General features: G+C 38.0%; 3 protein-coding genes across 4 annotated transcripts; 1 reads left to right on the top strand and 2 right to left on the bottom strand.

The window, feature by feature from the left end:
* Window positions 1–4,770: 4,770 nt before the first annotated feature.
* LOC116176538 (cytochrome P450 6k1-like) lies at window positions 4,771–9,124 on the bottom strand. Of its 2 annotated transcripts, XM_031495146.1 has the most exons (7): window positions 8,260–9,124; window positions 7,994–8,210; window positions 7,695–7,946; window positions 7,444–7,644; window positions 6,532–7,383; window positions 5,117–5,168; window positions 4,771–5,058 (listed from the first exon to the last, which is right to left on the bottom strand). In XM_031495146.1, exons 1-2 carry the CDS (start codon window positions 9,107–9,109, stop codon window positions 8,035–8,037), a joined length of 1,026 nt encoding a protein of 341 aa, XP_031351006.1. In that variant the 5' UTR covers window positions 9,110–9,124; the 3' UTR covers window positions 4,771–5,058; window positions 5,117–5,168; window positions 6,532–7,383; window positions 7,444–7,644; window positions 7,695–7,946; window positions 7,994–8,034. The 2 variants fall into 2 exon arrangements, with proteins under 2 accessions (XP_031351006.1, XP_031351005.1); XM_031495145.1 differs by lacking the exons at window positions 4,771–5,058; window positions 5,117–5,168; window positions 6,532–7,383 and having other exon boundaries at window positions 7,412–7,644.
* Window positions 4,885–8,021, bottom strand: LOC116176130 (probable cytochrome P450 6d4). The gene is made up of 4 exons (XM_031494603.1): window positions 7,994–8,021; window positions 7,695–7,946; window positions 7,499–7,644; window positions 4,885–5,058 (listed from the first exon to the last, which is right to left on the bottom strand). The coding sequence occupies exons 1-4, from the start codon at window positions 8,019–8,021 to the stop codon at window positions 4,885–4,887; spliced, it is 600 nt and encodes a 199-aa protein (XP_031350463.1).
* Window positions 9,125–11,283: 2,159 nt separating the features above from the next.
* On the top strand, window positions 11,284–13,170 carry LOC116176129 (piggyBac transposable element-derived protein 3-like). Its single transcript, XM_031494602.1, has one exon. The coding sequence runs from the start codon at window positions 11,284–11,286 to the stop codon at window positions 13,168–13,170; it is 1,887 nt and encodes a 628-aa protein (XP_031350462.1).
* The last annotated feature ends 8,618 nt before the right edge of the window (window positions 13,171–21,788 follow it).

The raw sequence follows: 21,788 nt of genomic DNA, 5'->3' as shown, positions 1-21,788 counted from the left end.
TATCAGGTGCAAAAACACTACTAAAAAATTCACAGAATTTTTCAACAATTTCTTGAGCAGAAGTAAATTTCATATCATTAAAATACATTTGACCGGGAATTCTGGGGTTACCTCTTTTAGAGCCGATATAAGACCAGAATTGTTGACAATCAATTGAAATCAATTTTTCGATATCCTGAATATAAATACGATAAGCTATTCTTATTTGATGTTTAATTTTTCGCCGTAACTCATTGTAATTAATGCGATATGATTCTAAATTATACCTTTTATATAATTTGAAAATTTTACTCTTAAGTTTAAGGTTTTTTATAATATCCTCCACCTCTATTCATAAATTTCAGATCGTTGTTTCCCGGCAATACTCGAAACTCCGTTCCGTCTCCCGAATGGATCACCACATGCGTTGCTTATCTCGCACCTGGCATTGTTTATCACAGAACAATAGGACCTGATCAAATTAAACTTTCGACATTACGATTAAGTTTCGATCACTTGTTCTCTTATTTATGCGTTTTAAACAAGAAATTAGAATTAAATTAATTAAGCGATTACTGACTAACTTTAGAATAAATAACCAACATTAAAATGAGAATTCAGCAACGTTTTCTATTTCTGTGTCTATTTGAAATCACATTCTCATGTCCGATGAAATAACTTGAATGATTTTACCTACAGGATTTCCCGACTGCTATATTTCCAACACTCAAATCTTGACTACAGAGTGGCTCGCCCTCATCTTCGGCATTGTTTTAATCTGGAGAAACGACACCCCCTTGCAGTTTATACAACAATCTACAATCATTCATTGAAAACAACAGCAGTTGTAATATAGGTATATCAGTGAAACGAACAGTCGCAATAACCTTCTCCTCCAACATCAAAAATGGCACCGGTTTCCAAATATCTACTTCTGTTATCCCGTAAAAGATCTAAGCACATATACGTAATTATGCATGGCGTCATTCAATCTAGATGTACAATGCGTAAATAATTTGACTTCCTAACTGAATACATTAGTTTGCTACATAATTAATTTACATTAAAGCGTCACTTTACACAAAGTGACTTTAATGAACAGAAACTGTAACAGCTGTAAGTGGGTAGGTATATATTGCCATAAGTTGCGTTTTAACCCGCGAGATCATTACGGCGGATCCCGTAAAATCATTCTCCGAAGTTAACGCGGTATTTTATTTATGTTTCAGTCGTAAAACGGCGAAGGCGTAGTAAAAGTGGCTTATCTAACCTATCAAACAAGATATTCCGCCGCGCGGGAGTTTAACCGTAAAATAATGAAGTTTAATCATAAACAGAATATGTCTCAATAATTATCAATTGTTACGCCAACTTTATTACACCCCTAGAGATATTAAATTTAAGGGTAGATGTGAAAAATGCCCTCGCTGTTTGTAACTTGATAAATTTCATCCCTCTTCCGTTGTAAGAATATGCTATACGCAAATAGCAGAAAACAACATGCAGATGGTTCATTTCACAGCCTACTTACCCCGCGTTATTTTACGTAGGTACCTACGTAAATATTTAGTGATATTTGACATCGATGAGCAAAAGCTCCTTGCTGCTAAAAGTATATGTACAGAAATATGAGCTTTAGATGAAAAGCATTTTTCTAGGTTATTTACTTTGCCATTACGAAAAATTCATACCCGCTTTCATTATTATTCTTTACCGCGAATGCCGTAATGAGCTGGCTGGTTGCATGAACACCCATTTCCAATTTAATTAACCCCACGTTGGGCGCCTTTTGCGTACCTACTCATACCGAACAATGCGGATTAGTTTTGTTTTTCAATTCTCATGGATTTATGCTTAAACCAAACTACTTAGTATAGACAAGTTAATTGACAAATGGAAGGAGAAACATATAATTTAGATAAGACGTTGGCGCGAAAACTTTTGATGCGAGCTCGAGAAGCCTATAATACCTACTGGAAAAGTTTGTTCAAGAGCAGTTTGAGATAAGTTCTTTACTAAACAAGAGCTTAATCTTCAGATTTTACATGATACTTTATTACTTCTGATTTCTTATTTAATTACGAAGCTAATTAATTATACATTCCTCGTTTAAAGTTATCCAGGAATTCTGCGAGATTCGGGAAACTGACATTTTGATTGAAACAAAATGGCGATTAGCTGGATCTTTATCTAATCACCGACTTGGAATACAAATTTGCGGATTTTGTTATCAATCGTGTCAACACGACGTGTAATGTATGTGTCCGCATAATTCAGAACTTTTCAAACTACTTCAGAAAAAACTCACTCGGATCGTGCATGTGTCGAGCGCCAGCCGGCACGGTTTTTTTTTTCTGAAAAAAAAATTCTTTCAATAGTTTTCCACTTCTCAGTGAGAAATGCACAAAAAACGAAATTCCCGTTTCTTGCCAGTATAATATAGCGTCTGTAGCAATGATGCAAAGAATGTGTTTGTAACCTTGGGTACATATAATAGGTACTATTGATTTTGAGACCAGAAGTTGATGGTAATCAGTTGCGCATGCATAGGTCATTTTTTCAAATTCTTGCGAACGCGAAACTTATTGTCTTCAACATTGGTACTTGCCACTCGCTCATCTGACCATTGTAACGTGACCCCGCAAAGTCGTTTAAATTTTTGGAATTTTATAAATGTGTAGAATTGCATATGTACCACTTCATACGAAGAGTGAGCGCGAGTAGATTTAATGGCGACTACGAAGCGCGCTTAAAAATGCGTGCGCTTCGCGGTAACAGTAATCTAAGCGAATCGCGAAAATCGCGTCGGTTCCGTATCCGTATTTCTGATGGGCAACCGAATAGAATGAAAAGTTATCGAAGCCCTGCAGATGGAGAGGAACTATCTTGTTGCGTTCGGAATGTGTCGGTTCTTCTACTTAGCAACATGAAAGGTGGTAGCGATCGTTTAATAGTGCAGGTCGTCCGCGCTAAGAAATGACGATGACCAAATAAGCGAGTTTAGCGTAAAAAAAGTATAAGTGAAAGAGAAGTCGAGTAGTGATCGCGGCCAAATGCCGCCAGTAATCCTAAAGAAGGAACGTCGGCATCGCCGGAACATCATCCGGGAGCTCTTCAACCGACCAACTGCTCCTACGCATTTGAGCCGGCTACGCGACCGCGACCGGTACATTAATCCAATAACGGTGTCTACAAACGACTACAAAAGGTACGCCGTCCGTCACAAAACCACTGAGCAGACAACGCTAAAAAATTATGAATCTATCTACAGTCTTAGACTATGGAGGAGAGGAACCATAATACCCTGCGGGTTGAAGTAAATTTTCGCATAGCTTGGTGGAAAACAGAACTTTTTTACTTCGTATTTATGCCGTGCAGATGTGGTTGACGGTACTGTTGCCGCAATAATATTAATAATTATTTATGCCGTGCATGATTGTAAGCATACAAATTGACGGTACGGTTACCGGTTTAATCCTACGAAAAAGGACTGTAGGCGGTCATGTTATGGGTGGAAAACAGAGCTAAAATGTGCTTCACTTTACGATTGTCTTTTATCTCTCCTCTATCTTTCTTTCTCTAATTAAAGGCGCAATAGACGACAATAAATTTTATTTTTCATTTGCCTATTACTCGTATGTGCCAATTATATCTGTCATATGAGATATATAAAGCAGTCTATGACGCCCGAGGGCATAACGACAGGCCATAATGGATTGTCATTTCATTATGCCCTCAAACGGCCTGGCAAATATATTGACGGACGTATATTTTTATGTAATAAAAAAGATGCTACTCGATTCGTCGGAAGCACTTTAATGTTGGCAAACAATAGTCATTACATTTGTATATTGGAACGATGAAAAATAAAATGCTGTATGCACCTCAGGCATTACTCGATATTTAACCCCCGGGCAGGGGGCCCTCGGGTTTTGTCGCCCTCGCCATAAATATCGCCTTAATGCCCTTGATACACAAATAACTAATATGTATTTTACATGGATTTTTGTCAATGTGCAAATTTTAACGTGTATTGTGTTCGTGGAATTTTTTCATGTAGGTAACATTTGAAATATAGAGCCGGTCCTATTTTTGAAGGCCATTCACGTGAAATTCAGTAACTTATAGCGATTTTAGTGTTTATGATTGGTGCTACTGGTAGACCCTATCTTATTTGTTTTGATGGAAATATAAAAGAGGTTATGTTACATATGATTAAGCCTTTTATTTGAATCTTTGTTTCTTGAATGTACCATTTCCATTGTAATTGACGTATACCAACTGCAGGAGCCAATAATATTATGCTATTAAATCCCTTATAATTATAATAGGTACAGCCCGCGGCTACAAGTGCTGAAAATGAAATGTGTTTTACAGCGACGTCGGAAGTGAATAACGGTTGGGAGGGGGGGGGCAAAAATCAGCGACCATGGAGCCTGAAAGGTTCCTACCATGCAAAATTGTGTACGGATTAATGCAAAGCAGTAGGTTTTTTAAGTGACCCTGAAACCTGTTTATTTAATCAATCAAATAATGTATTTTTGAAAGGAAAGTTTTGAACAAAAATTTAAAAAAGTGTCGGAGGATGTCTAGTTATATGCAAGTGAGTAACTCAGAGATACTTGACTCGATTGAGAAAACCATAGCCATAGATCATTAATATCTTTTTTAAAAATGGTGAAGAACTAGAACATACAAAAGTTACAACAATTTCGTTCCTATTTATTGCACTACTAAGCATTGTAAAGGAAAGCAAGTATAAAAAATTAAATATATACAAAATTTTTCTGCCTTTCCGCAGTCTTTCTGGCAAATTCTTTCAATATATCCTCTACTTCTACACTTTTTGTAATTTCTGCATGCACATGCAGTAGAAGATGTGTTAGTCGCTTTTGAGTGATTTATCTACTCATTGTTAGAGGGGGCGCGGCCCCCCTTGTGTAACAACTGAGGGGGCGACTCGCCACCCATGGGGGAACCCATACTGACGTCGTAGTACTCCAATATGGTATTTGGAATTTGCCAGCGATTATAAAATTCTTCTGCTATTTCATTCCATTCTTCCGTGCTATTTGGCATCTGAAGAGGGTTCATATATTAGGTTTTTATAGGCCCAATCAAAAGCATAATTACTTACCCTCAAATAGTGTCATGCTTTGCGATATATGGCCCTACTTTCGCAAGTAACTCTAAAATTGAATTATTTGTCATTCGTAAATAATTCCTGAATGCCGCAGGATGTTCAAATAATATTTCATTATTTATTAGTCATAATTTAATTATGTTAATCCCTTCTTCTAACCCATGGGCAAACCCACTCTTTGCGGTTGCAATTTTTCTTTTTTTTCTTTAAATTTACAATCACCCTTCTACTAATTGCTATTATTTTTGTTTTGCACTAACAGCAAGGGAAATAGAAGTGTTCATTGTAACTTAAAACAAACGAGAAAATAGAATCAAAGACGATCCTGATTTTTAAAAAGTAAATATAAGTGAAGTTGTTTTGTAAGTCCTAGGGATTTATTCGCCATTACAGAACCATCAACAGTAGGTAGCTATTAAACTTTTTAAAATACCTCACAAATTTAAACGTGTATCATTGCGCATCATTGTCATTTTTTTCATCAATGCATTTCTGGGTGTAAAACGTATGTAGAAATTTAACCGTGTATTGGGGGTTTATGGTGGACTTCCAATTTTCATACAAATGATTTTTGTTACAAACTTGAGTTCGAAATTATTTGATGCTGATAAAAACAGTCAAAGTAGGCTGGTTTGTATAATAATTGAAAGTCTTCCATAACTTTTAATTCAAAACACCTTTTTTAATATATTGTTATATACAGGGTGTTACATGACGGCATGTAAAAAAAATTGGGCGAGGGGATCAGGACAAGCACTTTTTCCAAATAAACCAAGGGTCCAACGTGTTTCGTTTGGGAGCCACCCCCAAAACAGTGGTGAAATTTGGATTTCTTCTTTAATTTTTTTCTCAGCTTAAATCGATATTTTTTGTTATTTGCAACATTTTCAATTAACTACATGGGAAATTAGATCACTCACTAGTAGGCGGGGGACACTGTAACCCGAAGGCCCAATTTTCAAATGAGTATAATTTTTGTTTGAAAAGCTATTTTAAAAAATTGTTCGACAATTTTGTTCCTTCACTCATCAAGTATGTACACAACAAATTTCGTGGAATTCTCTCCATTTTCGTTGTCCGGTCAAGAATTGCGGTGGAACTTTTTTTTTTCGAATTTTCAAAAACTAATTCCAGATTCGTCATTTTCATGTTCAAAAACCTCCAGATACCAAATTTGGGCGAAATCATACTCGAAAACCTATCAAAGACGTGCCACTTTGTGACTCTTATGGTTGCTGAGAAAAAAATTAATCCAAATGTCCCAACTTCTTAGGGGGTGGCTCTCAAACAAAACACGTTGGACCCTCGGTTTATTTGGAAAAAGTGCTTGTCCTGATCTCCTGTATTACTCAATTTTTTTTACATGCGGTAATGAAACACCCTGTATATCTGCTAAGATTAAGAGTTACCTCTTGACTAATTTTTAGAATTCGGCGTACAAACACCCTGTATATTAATTGATTTGGCCCATTTTTTTCAATATCTTAGTTGGAGGCTAAGTAGGAGCGATTCTCAGAACATGAAGATCCAACTCTAAAAAATTTGTTATATGCACTTTATATGCACTCAATCCGTGGACACACTGTATATATGTATGTATATATATGTATTGTAAATAAATCATTGTCACTAGCGCAATCACCAGTGGTCACCCCGACGTGTGAAGATGACGAACGAAGGCATGACCTCGATCACTATTATGGCCAATCAACCTCGAAATGTGGTTCGCCTAAGTGGAGAGTCATTTCAGAATAAGTGACGACTGGTATCGCCATCAGCTTGGGAGTCAAATACGAACAAGGTCAATCCAAGCACCGCTCCATGAGCTGCTGAAAGTAAAAATTCTAGGAAACACAGTGGACGATCGAAGCGCGAGTAGCATTCAAGCAATGCCAACAGCAAATTACAAATGGAACCATGATACACCACCCGCAACAGACCCAACGCTGAGCATAACGACCGATGGATCAGACTTTGCGCGATAGGAGGTCGTTCAACAGTACCAAAACGGAGAATTCGCATTTTTTCGAGGACGTTACCACCAGCGGAACGGATGTACTGAGCATACGACAGAGAATTACTCTAGGAATTACTCGTAATCTACAAAACCATCAAACAACATGAGCACATTCTAAAACGTGGCACTTTCACGGTATATACGGACCACAAAACGATCACTTACGCCTTCATACAAAATCCAGAAAAATGCTCGCCAAGGCAATTCCGATACCTGGACTACATCGGAACATCAAATACATAGTCTGGAAGAAAAACGTCGTCGTATATATGTAAACATAAAACCTGTTTATATTTTCTAAAACCTTTCATCAAAAAAACCACAATAGCTCATCAAGTATTTAAACTTCTGAATTTTACCAAAACTTGATCGTTCGTAGGTATCAACAGAAACCCGCCGTTTTCATACGTGAGCTCCTTGGGCGCGTATTTACTCGGTACAATTTCAAAATGTGACAATATCTTTATCACTCCAATTGAAACCGACAGGTAACCAAATTTTGTGGCTAAAATAGGTGCCTGTTATTACCATCGCTGCACTTCAAAAAGACGTTACCTAAGCAGTTCCTGTAACCTTCACCGAATGGCATGTACGTACATGGGACGATAGTCGACTTGTTTTCTGTTGAAAATCTTTCTGGATTGAACACCATGGGATCTGGGAAATAGTTCCCATCGTGCTGTAGTGCTGTTAACGAAATGTAGACAGCAACTCCTTTTTGGATGACGACATTGGTGTTTGGGATGGTGTACGCTTTAGTGCATTCTCGGTCCAAAAACGGTAACGTCGGATATTTTCGTAGCGCCTCTAGAGATTGATTACTGTACTAGCCAAATGCTACTAACTGATCATACCTTTGATAACCATATCTAAATACGTCATTTCTTGAATAGCATCATACGTTATTGTCTCGTGCTTCGACAGGATGGCCAATACTTCCGCCCGCTCGTAGCCGGTCTTGTATTGATGCATTTAACGAAAGCTCGTACAAAATATACGCGATAGTAGCCCCGGATGTTTCATAGCCCGCTACCAAGAATTGCAAGGAGAGGCTCACCAAAAGTTCGTCGTCTGCAAGTGAAATATATTAGGAATGGGTTAAATTTCAAAATAGAGTTACCAAAAAAATCAGGTTCCTTGCGTCGGATTTGCTTTATGAGTTCGATTAGATCGGGGCGATTAGTGTTCAGTCGTTCTCTCTCGGTAATGGTATCCAAGAAGATTTTTTCTAAATAGTGACTAGACTTGGGATCGGCGTATTTCATTCGAAACGCTTTGACCAGAATTGGTGCGAAAAAGTGTGCGGCCATTTGTATGGCGCGCAACGGAGTTACACCTTGCACTCCCTTGGCGGCCTCTGCAAAGTCGGGGTTTTCGTGCGAATTGACTCTCAGCCCGAAGGCGCAGGATGAAATTGCGTCGATGGCGGATTTGAATGTTGTACTTCTACTGTTGGCCATTTCCGATTCTAAGCAATTGCGCTTAATAAAATTAACCATATCGTCACCGGCTTCCAAAACTAACGGCACCATGTTCTTCAGTTTGCTCGCGGAAAACACTGGCGTAACTTTTGATCGAAGTGTTCTCCACGCCGGTTGTTTCATCATAAACAAGGTAGATTTGGAGTACTTATCATGTTCGTTGTACATCACACTTCGATCTTGGAAGTAATCAAAGTCACTGACGAGAATTCTCTTGATGAGTTCCGGATCACGAATTAAAAGCAACGGCCTGTCAAAGAAAAAAAAACCTACGTATGGAGACGTAGTTGACCTATAAAGACTTTTCAAAAATACATTAATTGACTCCTTTTGGGACACAACTGGCAACACATTTCCGAAAAAGAAGGTGGGTTTGACGTACGGAACATTTTGATCCTTCCAACAATTAAAGTTTCGCGTAAAATACAAATAAATTGGGAGGAATACCGCAATTGCAACACAAACACAGGCATTAATAAACAAAATCATCGCAACTAGCTCGGTACGATGTCCAACCTCGATTAAATAAATTAAACATTATAGCTTAGTTGCAACATATGGTTTTTCCCAACTAAAGCAGACCTTCCACAAGCATTCCTTTCATCGAACTTTGAATCAACGCCATGGCATTACCTGGCCATACACATCAGAGCCGGTCTGTAATGGGGCGGTTCAAACGTACCTACAGATTTGAATGTAAGTTAGTGGGTAAACACGCCCTAGATGTAAGTAGGACAGGATTGTCTGTCAGTGACGCATCAAATTGACTGTCGCAGCTCAAACCGGCGGATCAACCTTTCTGTGTATGGCCAACCTTTGAACTTGGAACACTTCCACGTTCGCACATGGTTCGTACATACAAACTTGACGGACAGGGGTGGGTGGAGAACCATAAACCGGTCCATGAAATATACCCATGGGCGTACGCAGCTTTTGGTCTAGGGAGGGGCAAAAAATAAAATTGGCGGAAACAAAATGTTTAATGAAACGCATAATATACATTTTTATTTTTAGTAGGTAAGTAATAGTTACTAAAAACGTCTTCAAAATTATTATATCTGAAAATATTAGTTATTACCGCTTTTATATCAATTAATTTTGTATTAAATATGCAAAAAAAGACACGGGGCGAAAATAGATAGGTAGATATAAAGGCCATTTCGGTATATCGGTAGAATTTTAGGGAAATCGGTAGATCTACCGAAAAATCGGTAGACGGAACAACACTGGTGACCACTGCACAGTGGTTTGTGTTAACGCGCGATTAGTGAACGATAACTTCGCTCAGCCCGACGGCAGACGAGCCGGGCTGGCGCCTAGCTATACAGGTGCCGGTGTGCCGAGTAATCCGATGGACATGGGAACATCAATTTTCGGGATCGGTACCCTAATTTATAGCTTAAAACCTCTTTCATTGCTTAAATCTCAAAAGAAAGGGTTTTGAATTAGAAGCCAACAAAGACAATTCTTACAGATATTTTTTAACAAACATAAAACGTAACCTGTGGCCAGGCCAGGGAGGGGCAGCTGCCCCCCCCCTTGCCCCTCCCTGCGTACGCCCATGAATATACCTACCTATCGGCCCACTTGGCGGGTGGGGGAGGGGTTACTCAATGCGCCCTAACTTTAAAATATGAATGCTTTTTCTAACATTGATTGTTGATAATTATGTCTCAACAACATAAATGCTTCTAGATTATTGTTACACAATCTGTTCCTTAATCGATTTTTTATACATTTCAGAATTGCGAAAGAATAAGTTAACAGGTATTGATAGGCATTAACAAGTGCCGAATATGGGAACGTAAATTTAAGTACGTAATTTATTCACAATTAATTAATTAATCAATATCAATTAATTAATTTATAAGTTTTAAAATGGATAAATTTACAACAGTAACTATAAGCGCGAATTTTCATTGCTTCGACGTTGAAATTGGAACTGACCGAAACGCAATTCTATATGCTTATATAGCAAACGAAAGCTCCCTAGTATTCTAGAATGTTCTCCAACAAACATGTATTTCCCGGAAAGATCATTTCATTAAATGGTAATATTTTTTCCCAACGTTTTTCCAGTAGATTACTGGGTAATAGGTACTCCACTTTTAATATCAGGGAACCCATTAATGACCACCGTTGCGTTTTCGCAACACTCAACAGTCGCTGTTTGTTTATTTTATATTTCCTGTATAAGTCGGTGTTTTGTCACGTGCTCTAGCTAAGTGTTTTCTCAAATACATGCTTTATTAGTATCCCTTAACCTGTTTTTCGTTTATGAACATTTCAGTTGTATTTGTGGCATTATAGGAAGCAAAATTGTTTTCGCGTAGTGGCAGTTGTGTTTTCTAAGACATTATAATTTTTTTCTCTTTTACTAAGTTTTATAAAAAGGTGTGCTTTGTGGGAACGAGTTTGAGATAGTTTTTTATTGCAATAATAACAGGTAAGATGAGGAATGGTTTTTATTTTTTTATAATATACCCCATGAAAGTGTGATGTTGCGTTTTCGCAACACTGGGTACATAGTGTACATTTGCCAATATACCTATAATTTCAGGATTGTAATGTCTCAAAAATACGATCTTACTTGTAAGCCGTCCACATCTCGGCAGCATCCTGCTGCTATCAATTATGTATGCCGCTCACGTGCGCATAAAATAATGAGCATGCTGGAAGAGTCAAACCTGGCTTCAGAGTCTAGTGTGGTTGATGTCTTCATATCTCCACCAGATCCATCTGTGCTAACAGATGAAGATAGTGGTGACGAAGATGAAGGTGGCAGCTTCGACAACTTCTGCGCGCGTCAGTTAGATGCCGAGGCAGAAGTAGTCCTACATCAACCATCTGGAGAAGTTAGGATTGAAGAAAGGAACATTGAGTTGTTCGAAAGTATGGTTTCTGAAGATCCAGAAATAGTGGCATCTGAGGTAATTGAAAGAGAATTGGAAATTAGTGAAGTCGACCGGGATATAAGCCGGAAACGAAAAAAAAGTACAAGTAAGGCAGCACAACGAGAGAAGAAAGTAGAGCGACAGTGGACTTCATGCGACCTTCCTGTAAATGGTGCAATTCGATCTGCCGTGGCAGAAGGAAAGAATGATACTGGTTCTTTTGCACCATCATTTTATTCTCTACCATTGACACCGCTACAGTTTTTTTCTTTGTTTTTTACGTCGGATATGCTAGAGATGATTGTGAAGGAAACCGTCACATACGCTATGCAAAAAGGCACACATTTAGAATTGGGAACTGATGAGTTGAAGGTATTCTTCGGTATACTGTTGGTAAGTGGTTATAATATTAATCCACGCAGAAGAATGTACTGGGAAGAGGCTGACGATGTACAGAATATATCGATATCCAATAGTATGAGACGAAACAGATTTGATACTTTGATGCGGTATATCCACTTCAATAATAACCTAAACATCGACCAGACGGATCGTGTTTGTAAAGTCAGGCCATACCTTGAGATGCTGAGAAAAAAGTTTACGGAATACACTGTTTGGGAGTGTGAAACTAGCATTGATGAGGCCATGATTCCATACTATGGCCGACACGGATTGAAACAACATATACAGGGAAAGCCAATAAGGTTTGGGTATAAGGCGTGGTGTTGGAACATGAAGTCTGGATACCTCATTGATTTTGAGATCTATCAAGGTTCGAAAGGGGAGCCAAATGTTTATCGAGCTGATTACGGATTGGGCGGAAGCATAGTGTTAGCCTTTGCAGACAAACTACCACGTTCCTTGAATGGAAATATATGGCCGCACTGCATCTATGTTGATAACTTCTTTACATCATTGAAGGTTGTGGACAGATTCAGTGAACTGGGTATTGGAATTACCGGTACAATTCGCGCCAATCGTCTCCAAAATTGTCCTCTAAGAAATGATTTGAAGAAGACATCTCGGGGTTCCTACGACATGTGCTATTGCAAAAATTCTTGCACATTTCTCTGCAGATGGAATGACAATTCTGTCGTCACTCTGGTATCAAACTGCGAAGGTGTTGAGCCGATGCAACAGGCAAAGAGGTATTCTTTCAAAGAGAGTAAATCTATTACCATCAATCAACCAAAGTTAATCAAGAGCTATAATGAAAATATGGGTGGCACAGATAGGATGGATCAAAATGTAGCATATTACAGAACCAGCATAAGATCTAAGAAATGGTATTGGCCTTTAGTTATTTGGGGATTAGATGTGGCAGTTACCAACTCTTGGGTCCTTTACAGAAAGATGACACGTACTTTGCAGAACCAACCAGAAATGGACCTACTCCAATTTCGAAGAACGATAGCGCAAGGACTTCTTGCAAGTTTTGGAAGACCTAAGACGACTCCTGGGCCCAAAAAAGCAGTTTCACTTCGAGTCAGCCGAGACGCACGGTTTGATAATGTAGGCCACATGATCGACACACAAAACACGCGAACACGGTGTGCTTTGTGCCATTCTACTACGAACAAAAAGTGCTCAAAATGCAATGTCGCATTGCATCAGAAGTGTTTCATAAGATTTCATACACCAACAACAACAATTTAGCGTTTTTTTTTTGTAATTTTTCATAGTGCTGTCTTTTTAGGATTTATTATTACTAGAGTTAAATAATTATTTCTGCAGCAGTTGCATTATTTTGCATTAACCCATATTTATAATATATGTGCTCAGTGTTGCGTTTTCGCAACATCAGTTTTTTCAGACCGCACACTATAAATATTTTTTTTTACATTTTTTTTATGTAGCATTAAGCCAAATAAGGCAGTCTAGTGAGTTTCATTAAAAAAAATTACAAAAATATTTCTGGGCATTAATGGGTTGATATTTAATTTTTAGCGCATCTTTGCAAATTTATGTGTCAAAGGTAGCTTTTAATCTCACTTGGGCGGCTAGCTGGCTTGCTGGCAGCAAATGAGGGTCTGTCAAAAACGCTTGGAGGAAGACAAAGAATGTACATGTACCTACTGACGTCGAGTAATTAACAACTTTAGGGACGGGGCTACATAATGCGGTCGTTGACGTCTGGGTGCTATCCCGAAGCGTGTGATTTCTTGTTCCACAGTTTTGGTCCGATGGTTTTGTAAGGGCCGCGCCTTCGAGGGATAGTCGAATTTGGACACCCACAAGTTTCTTAAGAGCTCGAGTCGCGGTGATCGTGTCGCCAAGAGAAGCTGGAGTTATGAGAAGTGCTCCTAAAATTGAGTACTATTTTGTGGAGGGTTTTTAGCAAAATCCACCAAAATACGAATTGGGGGTGAACGGGACGTCGGAGGTGGGTACCGCCAAAAGGAAAGGAAAGTCTTCAACAAGATCTTATTGATGAACACGATGAATTTTTTACTTGCACCGTATCCTTAGAATATTAATTAAATTAATTCTTTGCATGTGGCGGCGTAGCCTGGATTTATTTCTGTTTTGTGTTTTGATTTGGGTGATGCTGCCAGCCCCAAAGCGCTCATGGATCCTACCAGCCCACCGGGAAACTTCCCGGAATCCCGCCGGCCTCATCCACCCCTGTTGACGGACAAATATAGGTGCGGAATGATTAGATTTGGTTTACCTTTCGAAGCAAAAGGATATCGAACAGAATAAAGAAATCCGAAGATGACAAAAAGAGAGAAAGTATTGGATGAAACCGTGGTACTTGAAAAGGGACGAATTCACTGATTTATGGTTATCAAGGAAATAAATATCACAAGTTTTGCGGATTATGTCAATGGTTTATACTTTGGAATACTTAGTGGGTTTGATCGAAAAATCGATTGAAAAAGGTTTTGACATATTTCACGATATGTTGGGTTCAACTCTGTCGGTGGGTATACGAGGCGCTTTCTGTCGACTACTTCGCAATCATGATTTCGAGATCGTGATTCGTACGATCACGTTTTACGAAAGAACGCGCGAATTTAAATCAAAGTATGGTTAAGTTTACGAAGTAGACATTTGCATTCGAATTAGGTATTTTTTGTTTGGATTATGAAAATAATTTAAATACAAGTGGAAGTACTTGCACGATTATGCTCCTCTTCAGTTACGAAAATTGACTAACCTAACATTTCAGCAAAAATATCCTTGCATTTATAGGTTAGGATTTCGTGATCATAAAACTTTTATGTTCAGTTTGTTCACGATTTTAGCAATCATGATTATAAGATCACACTTCGAAAGAACGTGATTTGACAATCCAAGCGCGTTTGGATCACCGAAAGAAAGCGCCTACGATTGTGCAGTGCACACGAAATCGGTTCCTCATATACAATAATGCGTCAATCTATCTCGGTGCGACAACCACATCCACGTGCACGCCCAGCATCGCTCCGTGCCAAGAATTCAAGACCGGTAAAACTCTTTGCTCCGCACCGCGAACGAAGCAAACTTAGCACGATGACTACTTCCACGTTCAAACTTGATCTGTTTGCAGGAGTGTACTGTACATTCCAAGTTCGATGAAATGAATGCACGTGGATGGCCGGCTTAAGTATGTACTTAGCTATCTCATGTATGTACATATGTAGCAAAAATTCCCTGATTAGTCCAGTCAAATTAGACGTAAAAATGGTAAATGGTTACGAAGGCTCCGGTAGAAGATTTTATTTTTCACACTTGTTTACAAAGTAAAGAGAGTGAAAAATCCAAGTTTGCCAATGCGACTGACGTCGTGGAGAAATTTCTGACTTTTTTCGGTTTTTTTAAAATAACTCACCAACGGTAATACTTAGGTAAAATCATTCATTATTAAAAACTGTAGTGTATAAAAGTACCTCAATTTGATATTTTATTTGGCCCCCCTAACATGTATAGTTTAGGAGATACACTAATTTAAAGTTTCGTTATATTATGTTATCAAAAATCTCTAAACCTTCCCCATAGAGTATATAGCATATATGGGGAAGGTTTAGAGATTTTTGATAACATAATATATTTCAACCCCCATTTCGAGGAACGATGGATCCAACTCAAAAAAAAAAAAAAAATTAAAGTTTCGTGTTTATAGTAATTTTTAAAAATAATAACAATTTTAGCGCATTTTCTGAGATTTTGTATGTACATGCATTTATGGATGTCATGTGGTCATGTCAAAATTTTGAAAATGGTGGAGGGTGAGGGGGTAAATACACGTTCTATGGTATTCTAATGAAAGGTCTCATCAAAATGAATTGGTTTCTACAAACTATAACCTTCCTGCGCGACTCCGTTTCTACATCACTGGGTGACAGACATCTTCCATGGTATTCTAATTAAAAGGGAAAAAAGTAACTGTTTTCTACCAGCTCCCGCCTTTCTTTCTCACCCCTTATCAAAAAGGGGGGTTGAGGGGGGACTTGTTTTATCCTTCATGGCATTCTAAACTCAATGAAAGGAATTACCTTTTACCAATCATAGTATTCCTCCTCGGCCCATTATCGTGATCGCTTATAATTACTTATATCTCAAGAGCCGATTGTCTGGAAAGGGTACTCACAAAAGACGATTGGGACGTCTGGAAGGAATATATCTTTTGGTGATGGCATAATTTATGAGTGAAACGGTTTGTCGAAGGAAAGTACACACAAAGGCAAAATGAATCCTCTGAACGAAGTGTCAGAAAAGGGCACTCATAAAGAGCAAGTGGAACGACAGGACGAGACATGTCCATTGGAGATGTCGAAACTTTGATTGCAAATATCTGCATAAGAGTGTGCAAAATTTTACGAAACTTTAAATTAGTAGTCCTAAACTACACATGTTAGGGGGCCAAATAAAATATCAATGGAAGGTACTACATATACACTGCAGTGTTTAATAATGAATGATTTTACGTATTGCCGTTGGCGGGTTATTTGAGAAAAATCGAAAAAAAGCAGAAATTTTTGCAGATTTTTGACCACAGAAATTTCTCCCGACGTCACTCGAATTGGCAAACTTGGATTTTTCTCTCTCTTAACCATTTAAACAAGTCGGAAAATCTTCTACCGGAACTTTTGTAATCAGAAAGTACAAATTGACTGGACTAGATCTCGCAATTCTTGCAACTGTCCGAAGATGTTCGAAACAAACATAATATAACATAATTCAACGAACAAGGTTTATTGTTACGTTAAAAATTAAGAATACATAAAATTAAAATCCAACAATTGATTTGAGATTAAAGGGATTGTACGGTAAATACGTACAACATATTAACTACACCAAAAAGTACCCTCTTTGCCAGACCAAAGAGCACCCATATGGGCACTTTTTAACTAGACATAAAGGTGCAATAAATTCAATAATGTAGGTTGGGGCGAAAGTTTTTCTTAAATATTTACTAAACACTCACGATCTGGATTGTTTTCGTTACTAGTGTTATTTGCAGGCTATTGAAAAGCAGCCTATGCATTCATTGTTCTAGTTGCCTCTGCTTCTCCCCACTTCAGGAGCTATCACGCAAAACACTGATTTAGAACTTACCATCAGGTGTAGCAGTGACTGAATGAGAAGAAGAATCCGCTCGAGTAGGGAGAGAAGATTGACGAACATCTGAGACCATCTACAACAGTACATCCTGCAGCTCCCCGGGTAGTAGGTACTTTCCCTCCCACTTTGGGAAGATTATACACCAGACCAATTTTGTTCGAAATTTACTGTAGATTATTCCTGTAGGTATACGACACTTTTCGCGCCAAACCGCATAGTTGTTTTAATATCCTAGAAAAACCGATAAAAACTACTAATTTTCCAACTTTCCTCCCCCTTCCATCCAAATCCGACGCTTAAAATGGTGTAACTTTTACCAAACAATATGTCGACTGTATAGAACAATTTGCAGTTGGAAGGAAACTTTTACTTTGTATGTTGAGGTTTGGGTCTAATTGCACTGTACTATTAGAATAAAAGCATGTTTAACACCAGGTGCAAAATTTGGTTTTGCAGATGCATTAGCCATACCCAGGAGCTCGTTTGCTGTATTTTTATTTTGCATTAATTTTTTTTGCCTTAATTTTTTACACGTTAATTTTGCAATACATCGAATCGTAACGGCATACCTTTCATGCTATTAATAGTAATGTAAAATGTGTGTAAAGTCAGTAAAGTGTCTCTTCTAACTTAAATAAGAAATACCACCAACGGTTCCAACGGCGCGCATGATTACGAGCTTTTATTCATAGCACAGCGATATTGAGATGAACAATAAACGTTTAGTGGGAAATTACACTACTTTCCCCTGATTCCTGTTTTAGATGATACGATCTATAGAACTTATTGAGCTAAAACACATTCTACAACAGCACTTAAATGTGACTGAATACGTACAAAACAGAATAGGGAAACAATATAAAAAATGCCATTACCTATACAGGGTAGAAAATGAATACCTATATCTTCAAAACAACATTTTTAAAGAAGGTAAGAAGTATCCAAAATTATAAAACAAGTTTGCTACCAATCTGCGTAATTAAAATTTGTAATCAGGGGTGGATTTCTAAATGGTCAAGGAGGGCATGTATACAGGCTGATTCAAATTCGAGGACCACCAAGGGGATTTTGGAAACTGTAAGAGATAGGTAGGAAGTTTAAATTTTGCAAAGTTGCGTATTTTGATGCTTAACAACAGTTTTAAGTTTGACGTTTCGTCTCCATTCAACCATCATCAACTTTGTTTTTTCTTATGGAAGTAATTTTTACCTTTTATTTAAAAAATGTAAGCATCACTATCTTTTAATAAGAAATGGCGCTATTAATTCGTAAAAACGCAAGAGACTACGAACATACACCATCCAAGACCAAGTTTATAAGGCAAAAAAGAAGATATTTTAACAATATTTAAAAAATAGTGATGTTTACATTTTTGAAATCAGAAAAAATGCTCTATCAAATGATACAAAAAGTAAAAATGACTTCCATAAGAAAAAACAAAGTTGATGATGGTTAACCGGAGACGAAACGTCAGACTTAAAATTTAAAACTATGATCTTGTAGAGGGAAAAAAGTGGCCATAATAATGTGGCATTTATTTTGAGATAGGTACCTTTTTAAATAACTTCGGTACGAAATAAAAACCATTTTGCAAAATTTCGTTTTTTTCCGGATATCTCCGAAAGTAGTCGGAATTTTTTCAGTTTCAAAACGGCATTCTGCATCAAAATACGCACCTTTGCCAAATTTAAACTACCTACCTATCTCTTACAGTTTCCGAGATCTCCATGGACCATGGTCGCCATCGAATTTAAATCAGCCTGTATAATTTTTTAATAGTAAGCACTATTTTTGTTACAAGTTCCTAAAGTGCGCCTCTTTTGAATGTCAATATTTAAAGGGGCGGTTTTTGGGTCCATTTTAAAAAGAAAACTTCATATGAACCTATGTCTTAAACGCTTTTTAACTTTTGAGATACAGGATGGTAAAGTTTTCAAAAATAAATCATTTATTATTAATGTCTGTAATACCACTTTAGATATTTTAATGAAATTTGGCATGTATGTACTATGTATCCAGAGGCATTTTTTAACGTACCACATTTTTTAGCGCATTTTTGCAAAAATTTTTTTTTTGTAAAAAGTAGCTTTTAATCTCACTTTGGCTGGCTGGCTGGCTGGCTGGCTGGCTGATCGGCTGGCTGGCTGGCTGGCTGGCTGGCTGGCAGTAAATGCGCGCCCGTAGAAAAACGCTTGTAAAAAGACAAAGAGTGTACATGTAACTATCGGGGCCGTGTAATTAAGAACGTTAGGGATGGGGCTACAAGATTTGGAGTCGACGACATCTGGACGCCATCCCCGAGCGTATTATACTAACCTGGAGATTTTGCAGTTTTTATCTATCTTCTTCTACAGTTTTTCTCCGATTGTTTTCAAATTGGTGTCGTCGGGAAGATCTTGTCAACGCGCACAACTCCTGCGTGGCGGAATTTTGTTTTTTTTCCTAGGGGCGAAATAAACCACCTTTTGCGCGGCGCGCTTCGAGGGGTTGTCGACTTTGGGCCCCCAAAAGTTTCTTACAGCGCGAATCGCGGTCTCTCTTTCTCGTGTCACTAATAGAAGGTCGAGCTATGTGAAGTACCCAAAAGTTGAATACGATTTTATGCCGGGATTTTAGCGAAATCTACCAAAATGTGAATTACGAATGAACGGGACGTCGGAACTGTGTATCGACAAAGGGAATGTGGTAACCCCCGACGAGATCTTACTGATGGTGGAGTCGAAACTTCAAATCCGAATTGTTGCGGGTGATCAGAAGTGGGTGTCGACAAAGGGAATATGGTAACCCCAAAGGATTTTACTGATGGTGGAGTCAAAACTTCAAACGCGAATTGCGAGTGCACGGTAAGTGAGAAAATGGTACCGACAAAGTGAACGTGGTAGCTTTCGGCAAGATCTTATTGATGGTGGAGTCAATATTGGCTAATAAAACACTGATCTGCCACACAAAAATGCGCTGAAGTCCCTTCGATCTCACACGAGGACTTTGATCATTTTTTTAATTTTCCCCAGTGGCGTTCGTACGAAATTTCACATGCCTATTTTGGCAGACATTGATGGCACGCCACTGATTTCTCTCAAAATAAAAATTATTGGTGAAATCCCAAATCATTTCTAACCAAATAAAATAAAAACCGTTTCTCTGCATGATCATGACGATATCACCGTGCAGAGAAAAAATATTTTCATTTATGAGCAGATTTGATCATTTGATTTTTTCAATCCGACACACGGTTTTCACGTAAAAAAAGAATATATTTTGGTATTACAGATATTAATAATAAATGATTTATTTTCGAAAACTTTACCACTCTGTATCTCAAAAGTTAAGACGTTTAGGACATAGGTTCATATGAAGTTTTCTTTTTAAAATGGACCCAAAAATCGCCCCCTTAAATATTGACATTCAATTATTGAACACCCTGTATAATCAAAACTAGTAGATAGTTGCCGTTAAAAAAATATGCCCCCTCGACGATACAAAAGTACACCACTGACCACAAATTCAAAGTACTTACTTAGATTGGTAACTTTATTATAATTTTGAACACTTCCTTAAAGCATCTCTGTCGTTTTTGTTGTTTTGTGCCCTAGACAAAATTTCCACCCTGTATTTATACATTTCGGGAGCACTGTCATGACATTTCGCAATTTGTGTTTATTTAAAAAAGTTATCTCAACGCCATCTACACTGTAGACGCCTCTTAGAATACAGTGCCGTTGTAGTAGCCACTTCCAGGAGGTACCTCGTCTGATACTTATAATTACGTTAGAAACAAATGAGATGAATAGCACTCTTGAGATGAGTACAATGGAATTATCTGGAGGAAACAAGTATTAAGATCCGAAATGTCTGAAATTAGGGTAGTTTTAAATATCTCACATGACTGCATCATAATTTGTTCCTTATCTTTCCTTTATTCGCCACTTTCTTAGGACACTGCCAAATTCTTCCCATATTCAGCGGCCGAAATGGTACCTATACTGACGAAACCTTACCGTTCCCAGGAAACGCCTCTTACCTGTCATAATAACGGGCGTTCAAAAATGAGTGGCGGTCAAGTCCTTTTGGAAGTTCAAATTAAGTACGATTTTCCATGTAAACAAAAATTCCAAAGGTAACCCAACAGCAACTCATTTTTGATCGTCCGTTACCTGTAGTTACGGAGTAAGCGGCAGACCTAAGCTATTAGACCGAGAGGCAGCGTACATAGTAACTAAACCATAAGCGACAAAAAATTCGACAATACAGGCTGAAAGTACGTTGAAAACTAATAATAAAATATTAAAATCACTCGTCTGCCAGTCGTAAGTGGCAGCAGCATTCACTTGGGGCGGCGCTGAATAGGTGACTTCTTTAGGTGATCAACTAAATTACCAAACTATAAGGGTCACGGAAATGATTTGTGTCAAGAAATCCCATTTTTTCCATTTTTTTCAAATATGCTATGGCAGACGATTTCAAGTGCAGCGTTGGTAGCGAAAGACGCCCTCCAATGTAGGGAAAAACACCCCTGAACTTAAACCATGAGGACCGTATAAAAATTATACATAAAAAATCCTCTTTTTGTCACTACTTTAACATATATCCTCGCAGACGATATTAAGTGTAACTTTAATAGTGGCAGACGTCTTAGAAGTTAAAAAATTTAGGTATAGTAAATTCCAGCGAGTGCGAGCGTGTGAGAGATGTGAATCAGAAGTGTAGAATCAAATGGTTTGAAAGAT

The sequence above is a fragment of the Photinus pyralis genome, unplaced genomic scaffold (genome assembly GCF_008802855.1).
Source record: "Photinus pyralis isolate 1611_PpyrPB1 unplaced genomic scaffold, Ppyr1.3 Ppyr1.4_LG7, whole genome shotgun sequence".
Lineage (NCBI taxonomy): Eukaryota > Metazoa > Arthropoda > Insecta > Coleoptera > Lampyridae > Photinus > Photinus pyralis.
Note: the sequence above shows the minus strand (reverse complement) of the source record. Positions and strands in the feature narration are given on the sequence as shown.